Raw genomic sequence first — 20,188 nt, forward strand, 5'->3', positions numbered from 1 at the left:
TGTATAAAAATGTATATATGTATATGTACATGTATATGTATATATGCACTGTTTTTGTATGACTGTTTGAGTGTTGTCATTGTGTTAGAGAGAGTAAATGCCATGAATAAATTTGGCATTAAACATAATCCAAGTTGAAGTGTTGCATCATTTTCAGCCCCCTTTTTGGCTTCTGCATATGGTAGCAGGCCAAATTGACAAAGACCATGCAGAATAATGTAGTATTTTAATTCCACAGCAGAGAAAGCCATGTAGTCTCTGTAAGTAGGTCTAGGAAAAAAAATACATCGAAATTGGTATGGGTTATCGGCCAAATAAGTTTTAACATATTGGCATATTGAATATTGGCTAAAAATCCAATATCGTGCATTCCTACTTTAAATTAATCTTTTTTGTTGTTCTTCAGTTAATCTAATAAGCACTTTGAGATTTTTGTTAATGAAAAGTACGTTACAAATTAAATTCATTATTATTATTATTATTATTATTATTATTAATAATATTGGTTTCTGCTATATCCCCCCCCCCCAAAAAAAAATAAAAAATAAAAATAATGACAATGTTGCTCCTGTGTAATATTACATCATAGCAAATGACTTCTAGGACAATTCTATGTGCATGTAAGAGATCAGTTTGAGAATAGCAGTAAAATAATACCATCCTAAACAATAAAATTTCATTTTTAACAAAAGGGAAAAAAACTATCTCATCCCATTTAAAATGCTGGAATCTCTCACTGTAAGTTTTGTTTTATGTTACTGAAGGACTGTTGTAGCTCTTTTGGTGTACATGTTTAATTTACACATTAGGATTAATCCAACTGAATATATTCCATGAGAGAAATCAGTGCTAATATCCTCTGTGTTTATAAAATACAATAAAGTTAAAAGAAAAACACAGATCTTATAAACATAATACTTATCATGAGAAATTAAAACAATAAAAACAATTAAAATGGAATTAATCTTTTTTTCTTTGAATAGTGTTAGAAAAATGAATATTAAATAGCCTAAGTTTATTTTGGTACACATAGCCAAGTTTAACTGTCTACAACAAAATTTACCATACCATACCACTTTATTTATAAAGCACTTAAAATAGCGACAAGGCCAACCAAAGTGCTGTACAAACAAAAAAATTTAGTAATTAATTTGAATTACAAAAATAAGCTGAGTTCAATTAAATTGAGTCATTTATGGTAAATGTGTGTCTTTTCCCACTGTAAAATCTTTTGAGTTTCTAATAATTTGAATCAGTATTAAATATTTTGAAAACTATTGTACACACTAAAACGTGCTGGGTTTTAAACCACCTGCTCTGTAACCCAGCACTGCATCAAATTTGCACCGAGCCAACCCTGGATCAGTTCTCCCGCCAAAAATTTAATTAAAATGACTGGACTAATTTGTTAAATTAGTGTTAAGTGTTTGTTAAGTTTTTAACAAAAACCAGTGAGGTTAAATATCTCATTACAAGTTCTTTGTTTCATCTAACCTTTATTACATAATAATAACAATAACAAAATCCATCCATCCATCCATCTATTATCTTTACCCGTTTATTCCATTTTGGGTCGCGGGGGTCGCCAGTGCCCATGTCCAGCAATCACTGTGCGAGGGGCGGGGGACACCCTGGACGGGTCGCAAGTCCATCACAGGGCCACATAGAGACAAACAACACAAACAACCATTCACTCTCTCACTCACACCTAGGGACAATTTAGAGTTACCAATCAGCCTAACATGCATGTTTTTGGTCTGTGGGAGGAAACCGGAGTACCTGGAGAAAACCCACGCATGCACGGAGAGAACATGCAAACTCCACCCAGAAAGGCCCCTGGACCAGGGTTTGAACCAAGGACCTGCTCGCTGAGAGGCAGCAGCTCTACCAGTTGCGCCACCGTGCTGCACAATAACAAAATATGCTATGTATTGTCATAATTGTATGTTCCCATACAATGGCAAAATTGGCGAAATTGGTTCTCTGCATTTAACCCATCCACCACCAGATGGTGCAGTGGGCAGCTATTAAAGGCGCCTGGGGAGCATTTGGGGATGGGATGTCCTGCTCAGACACACCATGAGATGTGCAATGACTGGGGATTGAACCTAGGACTTTCGGATCCTGAGTCAGCTGCCCTGCCTCTACACCATCAAAGCCAGTCAGGTTTGATTTGATCAGCTTCTGGATTAAAATGGCAAACTGTGAAGAATGTCACAGCTTCTCTCTGAAACAACAACTGTGTCAAACATTTTTATCTACCATTTGGTCAAACCAACCCAATCTAAGACCCAACAGATTTATTCCAGCCACTGAGTTCTCAACACAACCCAGCAGTTTTTAGTGTGTTTGAATGAAACAAAGGAAAGTTTGTGCATGTTTGAAAAGTTTTCTCATTCTGACAGGCATCCATACTCTGTTGGGAGGATTACAGTGTTAAATTATCTCACAAAGAGAGCTGATCCATGCCAGTATGCAGTGCTAAAGGAGCACTTCTCTTCACTGTTTCTAACTATGATTTTATTCAAAAAGTGTTCAATACAAAAACAACTGGACTTTATTTGTAACAGAAGACATGATTTACTATGATTTTATATTAAACCTGGGCTTTAATCTAAACTGTAATTTACTGTTATAGGAGTTGTGGTTTTTGTCCCTGGTGTCTAGCCCCATCTGGTGTCATGTTTATGTCTGCATTCCCCGGCTCCTCTGTTTCTATCTTTATAGGGTTTGTGTTTCTTTAGTATCTATCTCCATCTTATGTTGTGTTTATGTCTTGCGTCTTCAGTCTCTCTTTGGCATCTGTGATTACTCACAGGTGTCTTCACTTTGTCTAATTAGTGTTTGCTGTATCTAAGCCTGTGTGTTTGTCTCACTCCTTGTCCTGGCATTGTCTTCTGTCTACTGGTGATGACATGTATGTTTAGTGAGTACATCCTGATCCTTCTATGTTTGTTTTGCAGTCCTTTCAGCTCTTTGTTTTGTTAATATATATATATATATATATATATATATATATATATATATATATACTATTGTCATATAATCCAGAGTTCTTGCATGCATGCCTGCACCATTGGGTTCACCAGCACCAGCCTTTTGTGACAACTGTAAACCTATGATGTGTCAGGCTGAAAGACCATCAGCTATTTTTTGCACTGAGTTTCTGCTTCAGGCTTTCGTTCAGACTAGCATTCTTTACTTTAAAACAGAGCTATATACGTGTGTGTCTGTTTGTGTGCACACACAACCAGACCCAACCCTCCAGGCAGTAGAAAATGACATCGTTTTAAAATGATACCTTGCTGTGGGCATCTGAATAGTACCTTATGTTATAACTCACTCTGGATTTCCACGTGCCTGTTTTTTCTGCTTTGAAGACTGTATTTACTTGAGTGATGGATGAGAATACATTTCTAAATAAAAGATTTAAAAAACAGACCTAAAATTTAGGCAGAAATTACAGCTTTTGTGAAGTCGAGTCTATTTTACCTGTCTGGCACCAGGGTGGAAGCTGGATTCTTCAGAGGACTCAAGGAGCCACAGCGGGGAAACAATCTCCACGACCCGCTCAGCTTTGTCCAATAAATTGTTCAGTCCTACCGAGAGAGGTAGGTGAGATATGCTGCTGTCTGAGAAGGAGATGTCCTCTGGGATGTTCTCCACGAGCACTATACTGTAAAAAATAATGAAAACAAAAATTACTTAAAATATGATGCAAAATGTTTATTTCTAAGTGTGCACACAATCACAGTTGGTTTTTATGTAACCGTTGTACGCTTCAGATGCAGCTACTGTAGATGTAATAAAATACCTGCTGTTTTTATCAGCTGCTCACCATGTTCATTGTGTGAGGTTCATTATGGCTGCATGAAATGTTCTCACAGCTTTGGTGCATTCAGGCATCAGTTTGCATAAAAAACACTGTAGCACAAATATGAAAGTTAAATGATGGGGAAAATGTCCTTTTTTTTTACCATTTTATATTTGCATATATCATGGTGAAAAATCTACTAAGTCAATCTCTTTTTCGTTTATTTGTGTTTTTACGAAGTTTGCTGAAAGTGATGGGGGCCAAGTCAACAGACAACATTGGCAATGTAAAGCCTATTTCTGCAGCCACTCAGAACTAGCCCATTAGAAGCTCCAGCACATACCAAATCTAATCTTTGTCTGGCGCAGACACTGATTTCACCCAGCTGGATCCTGAGAGAAATATGGACGGGAGCAGCTGTTCCGTGTGGGTGAACAACTTCAGTGTAGATTCTGGTGTTTAACATCTGGGGAAAACATTTTATTTATATATTTTACACTATAGCTGCACAACCCACTGAGAGGATAGACTGAAGACATTGTGAGGGCTTTTGCAGAATGGTTTGGATCAGTCCTACACTTAGTTTCACAACGCACTATTCCAGTTTAATCAACACAATGACAGGTTGATTAATTTTATTGGCGTACACATGGTTGGGTTGCCATCACGACTGAATGGTTAATTGAGTTAATTACGAAATGATTTAGTTATTGACTGAATGATGTCTCACAGTGTCACAGGTTAAACAAACACTAATCAAAGGCTATTATATTATGTTGTTGTTCCTCATTTATCACACACCGTGAAATTAGATTTGAGAGCCTGATCTCGTTTCCAGCCAGTCACACACAAACAGACCCAAGCCCTTGGTATCACATTGTAACGCAACTTTTTATAGGTGTTAAACTGTGTGTTTCAGAGGAATTGAATATTAGAACAGGAAACAACAAATCTTTAAGTTGCATTTCTCTCATCCCGTAGGAGAATTGTGGATTGTTGTTTAAAGCTCTCCAGTAAAGAACAAATATAACATATGTTTGAGATCATTCATTATTTTTTACGTATTTCTGTTTAGAGTTGTGGAGAGCTGGTGCTTATCTCCAGCATTCACTGTGCTGGAGGCGGGGTACGTCCTGAAGAGGGATCTTGATTAATTTTGCTTTTCGTGTACTGCCTTGCCTTTAAAAAAAAAAGTTAACTTCGTCTTGTTTTATACTCATTATTTCCTTATATGTATACAGTTCAAGGTAATTTCCTAAAAAAAAAAAAACAAAAAAAAAAAAAGCAGTTAAAAAAAACCTATTGTATGTGTCATTTCTAAACATATTCTTGTAAACCTGGCATTGTTTCTAAAAATGTTTTCATTCACACAATGCTGTGGTGCTGTAATGCTGCCAGGAAAATGCTCTATAGTCAGGAAACAGCGTGGAGCATTAAGATTACACGCTGTGTAAAAACTTTAAACATCGAGTCCAACATTTTCTCTTGCATCTCATCATTGTGGGTTGAGGATGAGTTGAGATGAGTATACAAAGGTTTTGCTGTAGTTGGACAACTACTGGAGGTTCTGTAGAGTCTGCGGCTCAAACCCAAGAACAGAATCGGTTAATACTGTTGTTCTCACATCTGATCAGGCTCTAGGCTAAATTAAATTAAATGTTGAGTTATGTCATGATCGTGTTTGTCTTTCTACACCAAAACGCAAAATAATCTTGAAATTTACACTCATTCATTCATTCAACCTTTATTTAGACAGGTAAATCCCATTGAGCCTCGAGGACTCATTTACAAGAGACCTGATTTCAACAAAGAATGATGACACAATGGCATAAAAACATTTTAGGACTCCTAAATGCTGTTTTCACATGAATGCAAGGCTGAAACGATACATTTGCACATTCAAAAAAATCTTCTTAGTGTTTTAGCAACATACATGTGTCTCCTTCTTAAAAAGATGTCCTTGCTCAATTCGCCACTGAATTTTGTACCATAAAATGTTTTCTTGTAAAGATTTGTAATTTAAGTGTCTGGCTCAGAACAGCATGCCAGCTCAGCCTGAAAGTCACACCTGTGAGCCTGACCAATGCTTGGCTCAAGGACATGATGGTCAAAGCATGTGTTATAGATGATATATCGTGATTAAAGCACCCTAAGGCCGGTTGCCAGCTCTCAGCTGGAAAATGTATTCCTGGCTAAAATAGAAGCTCAGTCAGTGTATGGAAAGTGGCCAAGGTTCAAACTGTTAGGTTCACACTCTGTAATCACACCTTTATAACATTTCCTGATGTAAATGGCAGTGATGTACTTTCAGTGAAGGAGTTTGGAGGTAAAGCTGACTGATACGGTTGCTGAGGGAAGGATTTCAGTGGACCTACAGTAGTCCCTTGTTTATTGTGAGGGATCGGTACCCTGAAGACCCGCAATAAGAGAAAACTGTAAAGTAGGAATATTAGTACAAGTAATAAAAAGTAGTTTATTTTGTTTATATATACAGGTGCTGGTCATAAAATTAGAATATCATGAAAAAGTTAATTTATTTCAGTAATTCCATTCAAAAAGTGAAACTTGTATATTATATTCATTCATTACACACAGACTGATATATTTCAAATGTTTATTTCTTTTAATGCTGATGATTATAACTGACACGTGGCATGGAGTTGATCAGTCTGTGGCACTGCTCAGGTGTTATGAGAGCCCAGGTTGCTCTGATAGTGGCCTTCAGCTCTTCTGAATTGGTGGGTCTGGCATATCGCATCTTCCTCTTCACAATACCCCATAGATTTTCTATGGGGTTAAGGTCAGGCAAGTTTGCTGGCCAATTAAGAACAGGGACACCATGGTCCTTAAACCAGGTACTGGTAGCACTGGCACTGTGTGCAGGTGCCAAATCCTGTTGGAAAATGAAAATTGCATCTCCATAAAGTTGGTCAGCAGCAGGAAGCATGAAGTTCTCTAAAACTTCCTGGTAGACGGCTACGTTGACCTTGAACCTCAGAAAACACAGTGGACCAACAATGTCTGGATCACTGACTGTGGAAACTTGACACTGGACCTCAAGCAACATGGATTCTGTGCCTCTCCACTCTTCCTCCAGACTCTGGGACCTTGATTTCCAAAGGAAATGCAAAATTTACTTTCATCAGAGAACATAACTTTGGACCACTCAGCAGCATTCCCAGGTGAGATGCTTCTGACGCTATCTCTTGTTCAAGAGTGGCTTGACACAAGGAATATGACAGCTGAACCCCATGTCTTGCATATGTCTGTGCGTAGTGGTTCTTGAAGTACTGACTCCAGATGCAGTCCACTCTTTGTGAATCTCCCCCAAATTTTGGAATGGATTTTGTTTCACAATCCTCTCCAGGGTGTGGTTATCCCTATTGCTTGTACACTTTTTTCTACCACATCATTTCCTTCCCTTCGCCTCTCTATTAATGTGCTTGGACACAGAGCTCTGTGAACAGCCAGCCTCTTAAGCAATGACCATTTGTGTCTTGCTCTCCTTGTGCAAGGTGTCAATGGTTGTCTTTTGGAAAACTGTCAAGTTAGCGGTCCTCCCCATGATTGTGTAGCCTATAGTATGAGACTGAGAGACCATTTAAATACATTTGCAGGTGTTTTGAGTTAATAAACTGGACTGTGGCACCAGGTGTCTTCAATATTGAACCATCCATCCATCCATCCATCCATTATCTTTACCCGTTTGTTCCATTTTGGGTCACGGCGGTCGCTGGTGCCCATGTCCAGCAATCACTGTGCAAGGGGCGGGGTACACCCTGGACGGGTCGCAAGTCCATCACAGGGACACATAGAGACAAACGAGACAAACAACCATTCACTCTCTCACTCACACCTAGGGACAATTTAGAGTTACCAATCAGCCTAACATGCATGTTTTTGGTCTGTGGGAGGAAACCGGAGCACCCGGAGAAAACCCACGCATGCACGGAGAGAACATGCAAACTCCACCCAGAAAGGCCCCTGGACTGGGGTTTGAACCAAGGACCTTCTCGCTGAGAGGCAGCAGCTCTACCAGTTGCGCCACCGTGCTGCCCGTTTCTAAACTCTACACGCTCTAAAAGAGCACAGAATGTTATGATTTCAGCTCCTTGCTTCCTCTGCTCTTTGCCACCAGCAAAGGCTCTTGACCACGCCCACTTCTCCGCTCTGATGGGGAACAGCTGATCAGCTGCAGCAGGAAGTTTATCCTGCAGTAGTGGCTGCATAAATGTGCAGGAGGTGCTAAATAATTTAAAACAATGTATTTTAAATAAAAATTCTATGTTGATCGTGCGGCTCATCCTTGAATAAGCTAGTTGCGTGTCATGTCCAATCTTATTTTGAAAAACCACGATAGAGCAAGTCTGCGATAAACAAACCACAAAGTATCGAGGGACAGCTGTACTCCTAACTTTGTGTTGCAAAGCTCTAAAAAGTGCTCTTACAGCAACTAAGAAAAGGCATAGAGAATCCAGTATAATTGGCTTTGATAATAATATAGAACTTAAAATTCACATAACACAGCATGCTGTTCTGAAAACACAGAAAAGAAAAAGGAAGCACATAATTTCACAATGAGAGGTGAAAAACACATTGTAGAAAAGTCTGGGACAATCCACTGAGAAAAGAATGAACCCAGTCTTCCCCAATGGTTGAGAGATATGATTAATAGCGATTTTTCACTGGCTAAATCAGTCGGACAGGCCTCGGCATTCAAATTAGAGAAAGCAAGGAGGCAGCAGTTGTTTATTCCTGCAGAAGTTTTATTGATTTATGCAGTCTGTATTGTTCGTGGCTGGTTCTATCCTTTGTAACCCATGTGTGCAGCGCTGGGCTCCACTCAGCCCCAGCAGCCAATAAAGCAGATGTGTAAACTTCACGCTGTATTTGTGTGCAGACATGAAACGATCAAACAGAAGGAGAGGGAGAGGGCCTTTACAAAACCCTCTCTTTAAATGAGAATGAATGCTGTGGTGTATGAGTAAAGTTGCATCACTTTATTGTTAAAGCGATGCATGAAAACATTTTCCACCATATTAGATAGAAGACAGGGCTGATCAAAAATGCAATAAACAGTCTCAAATCCCCACAGAATGTTAGCATACTGGATATATGACTATGCACATGCTTGTGATACCCCATGCCTGTTGAAGCACACTTAGAGCAACATGGGATCATATTGAAAATCATATTATGTCTGTCTGAGTCAACTCTTGACATCAGATATAAATTATCCAGCCTCTCGTGAGCTGCCCAGAGCTGCTTCGGTGTAGCTGCAAAGTCATTAAGACGAGCCTCACAGCCACTCTTCTCCCAGCGTGCTTTCAGTTTAGTTTCATCAGTAAGCAAAAGGCAAGAAAACAAAAAAGGGATTTCATTTTAAACATCTGCGCTTGACACAAATGTATTGGACAGCTGGCCATCATGTCACCATGTTGTTCCAGTTTAATAATGCTATTTAAACAATTAAAGAGACATTTGGAAAAACCTAAATTGATTTCAAAGTGACAGATATGTTACAAATCTCTGGGGGGCATGATGTGTTATAGCTTGTTGATCAGTCTGTTTTTTATTAGTCTGTAGACGCGTGAATCACAAATGTTAATGATTATTTGTCTTTATGTATTAGGTTGGGTCGTCTATTTTTGGAGAGACAAAAATCATCATCCTTCAACAGCAAAACAGATTAAAAGAAAATCTGCATAAGAAACAAACAGATGAAGCAAACAGAACATCACAGTGAGTGCTGATTCACTACTTTTGTGTCCTAAAAGCCTTTTAATTGTGAAAGTGCATTATTGGCTATAAAGCAAGGTATTGCAGTCTGCTGAATTGAAATTATTCAGAGGAAATTAAGTTAATCACATTAAGCTTTGGAGTGTACACTCAGAACCACAACAAAATGGTTTTGCATTTACTTTAAGAAAGTACAAGAAGTACCTTCATGGACTAAGTGAGTGAGCACAAGCCTCACAGCAGCTCCATTAAAAATATGTTAGTCTCAGAACAATCCATCGCTTTTTATTTTACTTTGCAGAATACTTTGAGCAAAAAAACATTAGCTACACGCCTTATATTGCTTTTTATTATTAACATGTTTCTATAAATTCTATCATTCACCTTAGAAATAATAGTTCACATAATAAAATCTTAGGCCTGTGAAACTAGTTAGGAGCATTCTTGAACGGACAAGGCCCCCATCATCCCTGACAGTGAGCCAATAACAGCTGATGAATCTATTCATCATCTTTATCCCCCTCCATCTGCTTCACCCTTCCACAGCCTCCTCTTTATTGTACCCCCCAGCTTCTGGGGTCCTTCAGAGGACAAGAGGGGCTCATTCAGCTCAGAAAGTCAAAATTTCTCTTTCACTCTTTTAAGAGGAAGAGAAGAATTCCTGGCAGAGTTTTCTGAAAGGACGCAACTGGCTGATTTGAGGAAGAAGCGGGCGAAACTAGATGGACACAGATGGAGGCGTGATCCAAGGCTGAATTAAAGTGGATGATGAGGGTCTAATGGTGGGGAACCAGCAGGAAGTGTGGAGGAGGAAGAAAGAAAAACCTGCTGTCTCAGCTCAACACCTGCTGACTAGCTGCTTTCACCCTGGACCACCAGGACTCAGTGGAGAGGTTTCTAAACTCTTCAGCTTAAGAGTCATGCTAGGAAATTTTGCATAGGTTGTAGAATTTGGACAAAGTCTGGTTTAAACTAACTGTCAAAAGAGTCAAGTAATCATTACAGTCCAGTGGAGGAGACGACACAATAAAGGAATGGACGTATACTCGGTGTCATTCTAAATATTTAAAGTTGTAATTAGACGTTTCATTCAATGGAACAGGCAGCTGGTTCTGCTTTGTGGTTTACAGTTGAGTTAATGCAGTCACAACTGAAAGATGTGCACAAAGTTTTGGACAGAGATTTCATGTGATCATTTAATGCTTGGAGTATATGATGGGAACAATTCTTAGCTATTACCGTACCAAACTTTAGCTCAGCATTTCTCAAATTGACTGAGTTATGATCATTTGTGTATTTGCTATGGTCAGTTTGTGGCGACCATCTTGAATCGGGATGACTCCAAAGGTTAAGGTACACGTACATCTAATAATAGCTTTCTAAAAGTTTCATTAAAATCCAGACAGAAAATTCAAGAGATAGTTTGTTAACAGATATAGCGGTTTGATTGAAACAGACAATGTCTATGTTTTAAATAGCACAACACCTTGCACAACTGGTTAGATTTTGTGGTGGTGATGCCTCTCAGCCCCAACCACACCAAAGTTTAGCTCAATATATGTAAAACTGACTGAGCTATAGACAAGTATGTGTTTGCAAATCTGCAACAATCAAGAATCAGTTTGGCTCCAAATGTTATTCACTCCAATTCCTTTGTGAGAAAAAATATTCGTGCTGAACATCTGATCTGAATCAGAATCAGAATAAGCTTTATTATCATTGTACTGAGATACAATGAGATTATGTCCGTACTGTCGTCTGAAAGGTGGGCGGAGTGCACGTTGCTGCTGCTACAGAAGCGCAGCCTCTTATCCTTTATCAGAAAAGTTTTTTAGATAGAAAAAGGTAAAAGGCCATGAGGATGGATAGTGAAATTACAAAAAAGATCTCTTCACGTCTTGTCCTATCAGGACACAATTTAAGACATCAAAAAACTCCATGAGCAAGTACATTTATAAACACATTACATTGCATTTGAGTGTGATAGACAAAGCTTTTTCCTTAGTTTATCCATGTCCCAGGAGAGATTTGATAATTGGCCTGCTTTCGAGGCCAAACGTGGGATTCAGATTCAGATAAGCCACAATTGTTGATTTTCTTCAGGCAGATTGTTTTTCTTGTCAGCCTTGAGTTCTGCTGGTACTTTCAAGATCCAAAATGGCCAGATTTGTGGGTATTCCACTGATCCGTGCTATGATCCTCGTTCAAGGTCGTCTCCAACATGCTGGCGAGTCCTAGAAGCCGCAGGTGGCCTGCGATTCTCACAAATCACCTCCATCTTACGGTTTAGCTCATAAATCATCTGATTTTGAGTACTCATAGCACAAACTAAACCTTCACAGTTCACACTTCTGAAGCTTTAATTCATGTTTTAGAGGAAATATTAAAGTAATAAAAAGTACCTATGGTCTATGGACATTAGTTGTGGAGAAGCGCCATAAGAAAAAACCCCCCCAAAAAAAACAATTCTGTTTTACCTGCAGTTCCTTGAACAGTTCTCTTCTGTGATTCCATCCTCATCCTCGCCCCAAATATCCACTGCTGAGAAAATCAGCGCCACCAGCACAGCAAAGCAGCACACCAAGGCGAAGATCACAATGCACTTCTGCTGAGACTGCAAGAAATTGAAACAAAACAATATTGATTACCAGGCTTTATTTTATTTTGCTCTCCTCTACTTCTGTAAAAACCCATGGCGAGCCATAGTTCCCCAACCTAGACCCTATTAGCTGCTTGGATGACAGAACTGATTTACTGCTCGGCTCAGCGGGTCATAACATGATGGAGGAGAATCCGACACGTGTGTTCATGTATGATCTCACAGACTCAGTTCCTAAATATAAACAGGGATAAGCGGGGAACAATCAGGGAGGACAAATGTGGAAAGCAACAAGGAAGATTAAGGAGAAAGATAGCAAAAAAGCCAAAAAAAAAAAAAAAAAATCAGAGCTTCTTTACCTTTGGAGTTATTTTTAGCCATGAACAAAGTATGTTTTGACTCATTAGAGGTCACCATGTTCTGTGAGGGGAGAAAAATGTGAAGGAGACTAAGTCCCAGCTGTTACTTCTCACTTCACTTCAAGTGGGACCCACATTTAGAGTTTTTACTGACACAACACAGACTCCTCTGCTTTTCAATAATCGGGGGTGAAGTATTTCACCAATATGTTCTGTTTATTAATTGCCGATACGCAGTATACGTCACTATTTGAAACATGTACAGTATGTTGAAACCACATATAAGAGCAGGAAATTATTTTAAAATCATGAGGATATGATGAGATTAAACAGCAGCTATTCCTAATTTAGTTAGAACTTTCCAAGTGGAAAGGCTGATATTTCAAGACAAAAACCTTCAGCTATGAAAGGATTATATTTTTGTTTTTCTTTCTTTCCCTTCTGCAGGGGTTGCAACGCCAAGCAAACTTGCATGAAAGACCACCGAGCTACCAACGAAAAAGATTACGATTTGCATGAACAAAATAAGTCAGCTTAATTGTTATGTTAATCTGCTCTTTGCACGGATCATTACACCTATTGAAGGGAAGTAATAGTGAGAAAAAAACAACATGAAAAAGTTCAACTTCATCAGCCAAACAAGCCCTTTACAAAAAGAAAACCCATCCATTCTTGTTGACAGGAGGGAAAATGCGCTCCTGTTTCTGCCAAAGAATATGTCCGAAGGGAATTGTGGACCTTTAAAATAAAGTAGCAAAAACAGAAAATATAGCTGCAATATTCTCTACCACTTTGTGTAGTATGAGACCAAAATGTGCAGTAAGATTTTTACTTGTAAACATATTTAAAATGAAATTTAAAAAAAGCGAAAATCACAGCCATTCAGAAAATGTGGTTTGTGAGTTTTGCTTAGATATTTTTGTAATGTTGCTTTGATTTGTATGTGTTTTTTAATTGCTTTCTGAATTAATTCTCTAACATTTGTCTTGGTTTTATCAGTCTGCTTCTGTGAGGACAAATTCTTTCAGCTGAAAAATAAAAACAGTCACAGTGCATAAAGATAAACAAGGAAAAACTGTGAATGATGTCTGACGGTACACATTTGAAATTCGAGAATTATCATATAAAACAACAAACATACTGAAAGGCAGGGAATCCTAGATAATCAGATTATGTATATTATACATTATCAGATTATACAACAAAACATAAAAAATGAACAACTTTAATAAATTTGAGATATTTTGCGTTTTGGGATTTGTTCCTCCTTAGACTAATCATACAGAATCTGTTGTAAAGAGAGGACTGTGTTTTGCAGTTCGGCTACACCCGGCTTTGTGTTTAATAAATAAAAATAACACATATTTGTTACAGCAGTATCATAGAACTCATCAGTCTTGTTCATTTGGCCAAACATGCCACTTCCCATCATCTACCTTCAGCTATAACACAGATCTGTCCAAAAATCTGTGCACGTGTTAGATGGCTGCATCGGGCGAAGCATCATTCTACTGAGAGTATTGCAACTAAGTTTACTAAAACTCCTCATTGGTTCATCGTTGGGGTTTCCATCTTTACTTCCAGTTATTTCCTTTCTTTTCCTGTCAGACTCGTGTGGCTTTAATGGTTATTAGGACTGACTGAGAAAAGTATATAATTTAAACATGGAAAATTATGTGTAAATACCAAGAAATATAATGATTGAGGTGTTTGTGCTTGTGTGTGTTGGTGTTTGAGGGAAACGTGTCAGGAGACAGAAGGAGAAGAGGAAAGTCAAGAATGAAAAACTGAGGGAGGCAACTCTAAATGTGGGGACAATGACAGGCAAAGGTAGAGAGCTGGTTTACATGATGCAGAGAAGGAAGGTAGATGTTTTATGTGTCCAAGAGACCAAGTGGAAGGGCAGCAAAGCTCACAGCATTGGAGCAGGGTTCAAACTGTTTTACCATGGTGTGGATAGAAAGAGAAATGGAGTAGGGGTGGTCCTCAACGAGGAGGTGGCAAATAATGTAGTAGAAGGAGAAGAAGAAGAAGGAGATTTTGATTTTTAACCAAAGTTTATTTACACTTAAGTTAACAGAACAGCGTTAAAAAGGTGATCAGGACAAGGTTAAAATAAAATATTTACATGAGGAGCTTGATGTATTGTAGTTTTCCCTGATCAGAAATGGTGCATAAAACCTTCTTAAATCCCCACAGTTTCACAAAACTCTCAGTGTCCAGAGTCTCTGTGGAAGCAAAACTCCAATGCAATAAAAAGAAAAAGAAGTAGCAGAAGCAGCAGCACCACCACCACCACCACTACCACCACCTGGTCCAAAGACAAGCTAAAACTGACCTGGATCCTGCATGTACCCATGGTATACAAACTCCAGCAATGCTCTTACACATATTCTGGACTTGTCCAAAGCTGCAGGGCTAATGGCAATCTATTTCTGATACTTTCCCTGGGATATATGAAAAAATTGTGAACCCGTTGCCATTCATTTCATTGTTTGGGGTGGCCTCTATGGATACATCCTTTAGCAAGTACAAGAGGAATGTGATGTTTTTGGCTCTCTTCTAGCCAGGAGACTTATTTTATGCAGATGGAAGTATCCACATCCCGCAGCATATGAACACTGGATAAGAGAAGTTTAGTGTCAAATTCATTTAGATACTCTGAAAGTATCTGTTGAGAGATTTTGAGACACTTGGCAGTCATTTGAATATTACATTGAAAGTCTGTCAGTGCTTGTTTAATGTATGTTTAATGTATTCATGTCTGTTTATCTGATCTGGTATGGGAGGGGATTTTATTGTATGACTAAAAAAAAATGTGGTCTAAAAAACAAAATTAATAAAAGACATTGATTAAAAAGAATTTGTCAAATTAAAACATTTTATTTTGCTGGAAAAGTTGAGAAAAAAATAGACTTTATATTGATAAAAAATATATATATTTTTGAGCATGTATTCAAAAGGAAATACACCTTCCAATATATTTGCAGCAAGAATGATTTGTGTTTAACACCGTCGATGGAGAATTGTGTATTGATTTTTGCATAATACTGAAGTCATTACTGCACTAAATACGTCTGTGATGATGTATGTGTTGATCAGGCCGCAACCTACAGCTTCGATCATTGATGAATAATTGTACAATATTTTATTTGTTCATATTTATTTGATTTGATTATAGGTTTCATAAATCTTTTTAATGTATAGAGAGCGGTTGGTGTGCCGTAAATGTGACCTACTAACTGGAAAACGCTTCAACTATTTGTAGAATAGTAACATATGTTACCTGATCCTGTTGAGAAGAGCCCAAAGTAATTACTTATAAACATCGCAGATCATTAGCACAGTCAGCTGAACTCATTATCCCCAGAGACAAAACTCATATCTCGCACAGCTTCTGAGAGGAACAGACATTCATTATCTTATTGGGTTTTTTAAAATAAGTTATGTCAATAGGCTCTCATATGGGATGTAAATTAATTTAAAACTGAGACAACAAAGAAATCCAAGTGAGTTCCCCAAAGAGTTAGTAATAAGCAACACTTGAGTTTTCATTGGTCAAATTGGAGCCTAAAATATAATAACACACACAAAAAAAAAAAATGTAAGCCTTTTACTTCCCACAAAAAAATTGGCTTCTTAAAGAAAGAATATGGGAAAGTGCATACTTTAGATTTTCTTCAAATCACACATACCTGTACTCATCCTTGCAGTAAAATAAGAGACAAAAAAAGAACAAGACAAAGTTTATTTTTTACTTAATTAGAGAAATGAATTATAGGAAAATAGAGCAAGCTGCTTAAATAAATAGAATGATTGTGATTTTGACCGAATAGCTTTTATTTGTCATGATATATAAGAATTAAGCTGTGAGAGACATTAATAGCTGCATCTGTGTGCAACTTTCACAAGAAGTGATAGCTGCACTGGTCATAGAGGAACAGTTAAGGTTTAAAGCAATAGTTCAGATATTTTACAGTTCTGTTGAAACATCATAAACAATTTACATGTTACACACTTTAAATGACCTTTGTTTGGGCAAAATTAAGCTGCCATCTTGACTTGTCAGCTGTCATTGTGGTTTGTGTGAAAACTATTTCATAAGCCTTTACATATCAATTTCACAATTGTTTTTAAGATTGGACTTTGGCAATGGCCTTGTTAAGAAAATATCTATTGGCTTGTCATTCTGGTCCTAATTAAAATATCCCTTCAAGTTGAGGTCGTTCACAGCGATTTACAACAGGTAACATCTTTCCACAGAAATCTACCTCAAAAAGTCAACTTTTGTTTTAAGTAGGGAGTACATTTTTATGGATTACTGTGATTTACTCTCACCAGATGGTGGCTGGATGCTGTTGGCTTTATGAAGCAGTCCTTCATGAACTGCACAAGTAGCCCTGATGCTGTGTTAATAATAATAAAACTGCTTTTCACTGTAACTAAGACAAAAAAAGTAAAGAATTATATTAAAACCAAACAATTTAAACATGCTAAACTTTAAAATCTGACAAAACGTATGCACATTACTGGGTTTTGCATAAAGTGTTTTCTAAAATTCTAAAATTGATCTGTAAAGTTGCCAAAACAGCATTAAGGTTACAGTGAATAACCTCTAATAGTTCGTAAGGGCAGCTGGTGCAGTTCTACAGACTTGACAGAGAATAAGGAAGCCAAGGGTACAAAAAAAAAAAGCATTCTTTCTGTACTTGTGTATTTACCAGAAACACTTTCAGCACATTCAAAGGGTAAATGGAGGTGAAGTCCAAACTGTCATTCTGCTGAGCTACAAAGCAGATGTGCAGGAAAAAAAAAGCAATTATATGTGAAGGTCTGCCTGTGGGGGGAACTACCTGCCTATAATAATACTGTGCTGGCTGCTGTTTCTGTGGAAGGAAATGTGCATAAGGTCAGATATATGGAGAGGACAGGTAATCAACACTATTTTGAGTCTTAAGCAACTGAAAGTAGACGGAAGAATATTGATTGGTTAAGGTCAGAGTTAAAAAAGGGGTGGAAAAGTAATCTGCATTAAATTAGTTTTATGCAGACACACCTTAAAAATATGTATTTTATAAAATTTAAGGTTTAAGGTTCTTTACTTGTCCAGTGCCAGCCCAAGCCTGCATGGGGCCCTAAGTGAAATATGGTTTGGGGCCCTCTGTTTCTGTTAATAATGTGGATTACTGCAATCAGCAGTCAGCTGATCAGATAATTCACCCACCTAACATAAACTCGTTGCAACTGTGACAGCCCTGTTTATATTATTCTATATGTGTGGTACTTAAAGAAACCAACCAAACAAACAAACAAACAAAAAAAACCCTGCAAGTATGCAATGTATTTTACAGCAAAAGTGTCCTCTGGTTTAATATCTTTGGTTTCAAAGAACTGCAACCGTAATGTTCAAAATAATTTGTAGGGCAAGATCAACAACAAACAAAATATAAAATAACTTAGATGCATAAAAATAACAAATTGTGCAAAAACAGACAAAAAAAAAAAATTTAATATCAAGAAAATAAATAATGTAAATGAACAGTTACTTGAAACCACATAAAATGGTTTAAAAAATAACTTTAAAGTTGAATGAGTAGTTCTTAAAACTATGTAAATGTATGCAATAATTTGCAAAAGCTGAACTTAAAATGCTAAACAACCGTTACCCACACATTTGACCTGTTTATGTTACTTCTTCCTCAGTACTTCACAAACTTCCTACAGGCTGTGCTACCACTTAGGCATGTGGTACATGTGGTGGAATGAAATTGTGTACACAGGGTCCCAGTTACATCCAACAATAACTAGCTGTCTAGCAGATAGTAGATATGAACAAGCTCAGCATGTATTAATTTAAATTAATTTAATTTAAAAGCATCTGCAGATTTTACTCTGTTGCCTTAAGAACATCGTTTAGGTTTTTGTCACTTTTATTTTTCAGAAATAAACATGTAAGAAAACCAATGAAAATGTTTTTGCAAAACTTTATTAACTTCAACAGCGACACGATATTCTGTTTGAACAGTTTTAGTGTGAATCCCTCTCAAACAGACCCTCCTCTGACTTCAGTCCTTTTCACTTCTCCACACTAAACCTTTTCCAGCTGGAGACAAATAACTAAACCCTACTTCATATTATAAAAAACAACTAGCATTTTTTTTTACTCATTAAAGTATGTTATTAACACAAAAGATATATTTTTTGCCACTAAACTGAGGTAAATCTCTGACTAGCCAAAGAAAATAATCACCTGTAAATGTGAACAGCAGCACACACACATCCACACACTGTCTTGTTTTATGAAGTCATTTAAAAGTCTGACATCTAGCACACATTACAGCATAAAACACAGGATGGTTCTGCGCACATGAATCATTATTTTGTGTATTCCTGATAAATCAACACCGAGGGTCCAACAGCACCGACACAATCTGTCAAAATGACTTTTAAAGCAACATCTCTAAACATCTGAATTCAACTCTAGCTGTTTCCAAGCTCAAATACCCAAGATTGCTCTCATGAGGGTTTTTCAGCTGTTTGCTGTTGCAGCTCATTTAGTTTGCACGCACAGAAATTACTCGTCTTCTACCAGATATTCATGAGTAACTTACCAAAAATCGGGTAATAAATAAAATGCGAAACTGCTCAGGAAAATAAAAAAAGCTCCCCAGAGTCCATTAAATAAAAGAGGACCATGCAAGGTGGCTGGCAGAGTGCTACATTTCTTCACATTCACACAAGAAGACATACACAAAGTGTTTACGTCTGCCTGTTCATCATCTTTTCTCACACAGATAGGGTGAAGGCCAGTGCAAGGAAGGCTGTATGGAACAGAGATTGCATGCTGCTGTCACCTCAACCCTCAGCTAAACTGTGATTAATCTGCTCTTTGTTATCTCTCCAAAGACTGGATCATTTCACTTGCTGAGATGTTAAATGGGAAACTGATCCTTTTTGGAACAGAGCTCCTCAGGTCTTGCTTTGTTCTGTGCTATGTCACCAGATAGCGTGCTGATCTGAAGCACAGCAGAAGTTGTGCAGAGAGCTGATGGTTTATGAAGACAATGCATAAAAGTCATGTGGCTTTGGAGGCTCATTTAAGGAAATCTTACAGAGTGCCTGCAGAAAATCAGAATGACAAAAGTGTTGGTGCCTCAATTATTTTATTCTGTTTCCTATGTCCTAAAGAGGAGGACATTTAAATTATATCAACAACAGTACCACAGGCAAAGTATAAATGAAACATCCAGGTCTAATTTGTCTAATGAGGGCTCAGAATGCTGCAGACGATGTGTGGATCACACATGAACCTAGTGACAAAAAGGGCTTTGGTGTGCAAGTTTCCATTCATGAACAAAGAGCTTTGCAGAGAAATTCTAGTGAAATAAAACAATAAAATAGGAGGAAAAAGGAAAAATAAAAGAGGTAGTAGGAAAACATGTTGAATGACGCTGACTTTGTTTAAACTTTTTTTTTTAACATAACTTTAAAAGTCTTTTCAATCAATTCAATTGTAACTTTCTCAATGCCTTGCTAATATTCCGTTTGTTAGAGCAGTTATTTATGTATATAAATGAAGCAACAGCTTGTCAGGCTACAACAAACAAAGCCAAAATAGAAAGTAAATACTCACATAAAGACATTAAAACAGCTCATAAACTTTATAACTTTAATAAA

At 37.6% G+C, this 20,188-nt stretch overlaps 1 protein-coding gene across 1 annotated transcript in view; it reads right to left on the minus strand.

The window, feature by feature from the left end:
* Positions 1-20,188, minus strand: part of LOC119429479 (inactive phospholipase D5-like) — a 78,666-nt gene that overhangs the window by 11,323 nt on the left and 47,155 nt on the right. Inside the window, exons 2-3 of the mRNA XM_037697129.1 lie at positions 12,031-12,167; positions 3,493-3,676 (exon numbers count right to left, since the gene is read on the minus strand). Coding sequence (XP_037553057.1) covers positions 3,493-3,676; positions 12,031-12,167 — 321 coding nt within the window. The remainder of the gene's footprint in view (positions 1-3,492; positions 3,677-12,030; positions 12,168-20,188) is intronic.

The sequence above is a fragment of the Nematolebias whitei genome, chromosome 1 (genome assembly GCF_014905685.2).
Source record: "Nematolebias whitei isolate Nwh7 chromosome 1, NemWhi1, whole genome shotgun sequence".
Lineage (NCBI taxonomy): Eukaryota > Metazoa > Chordata > Actinopteri > Cyprinodontiformes > Rivulidae > Nematolebias > Nematolebias whitei.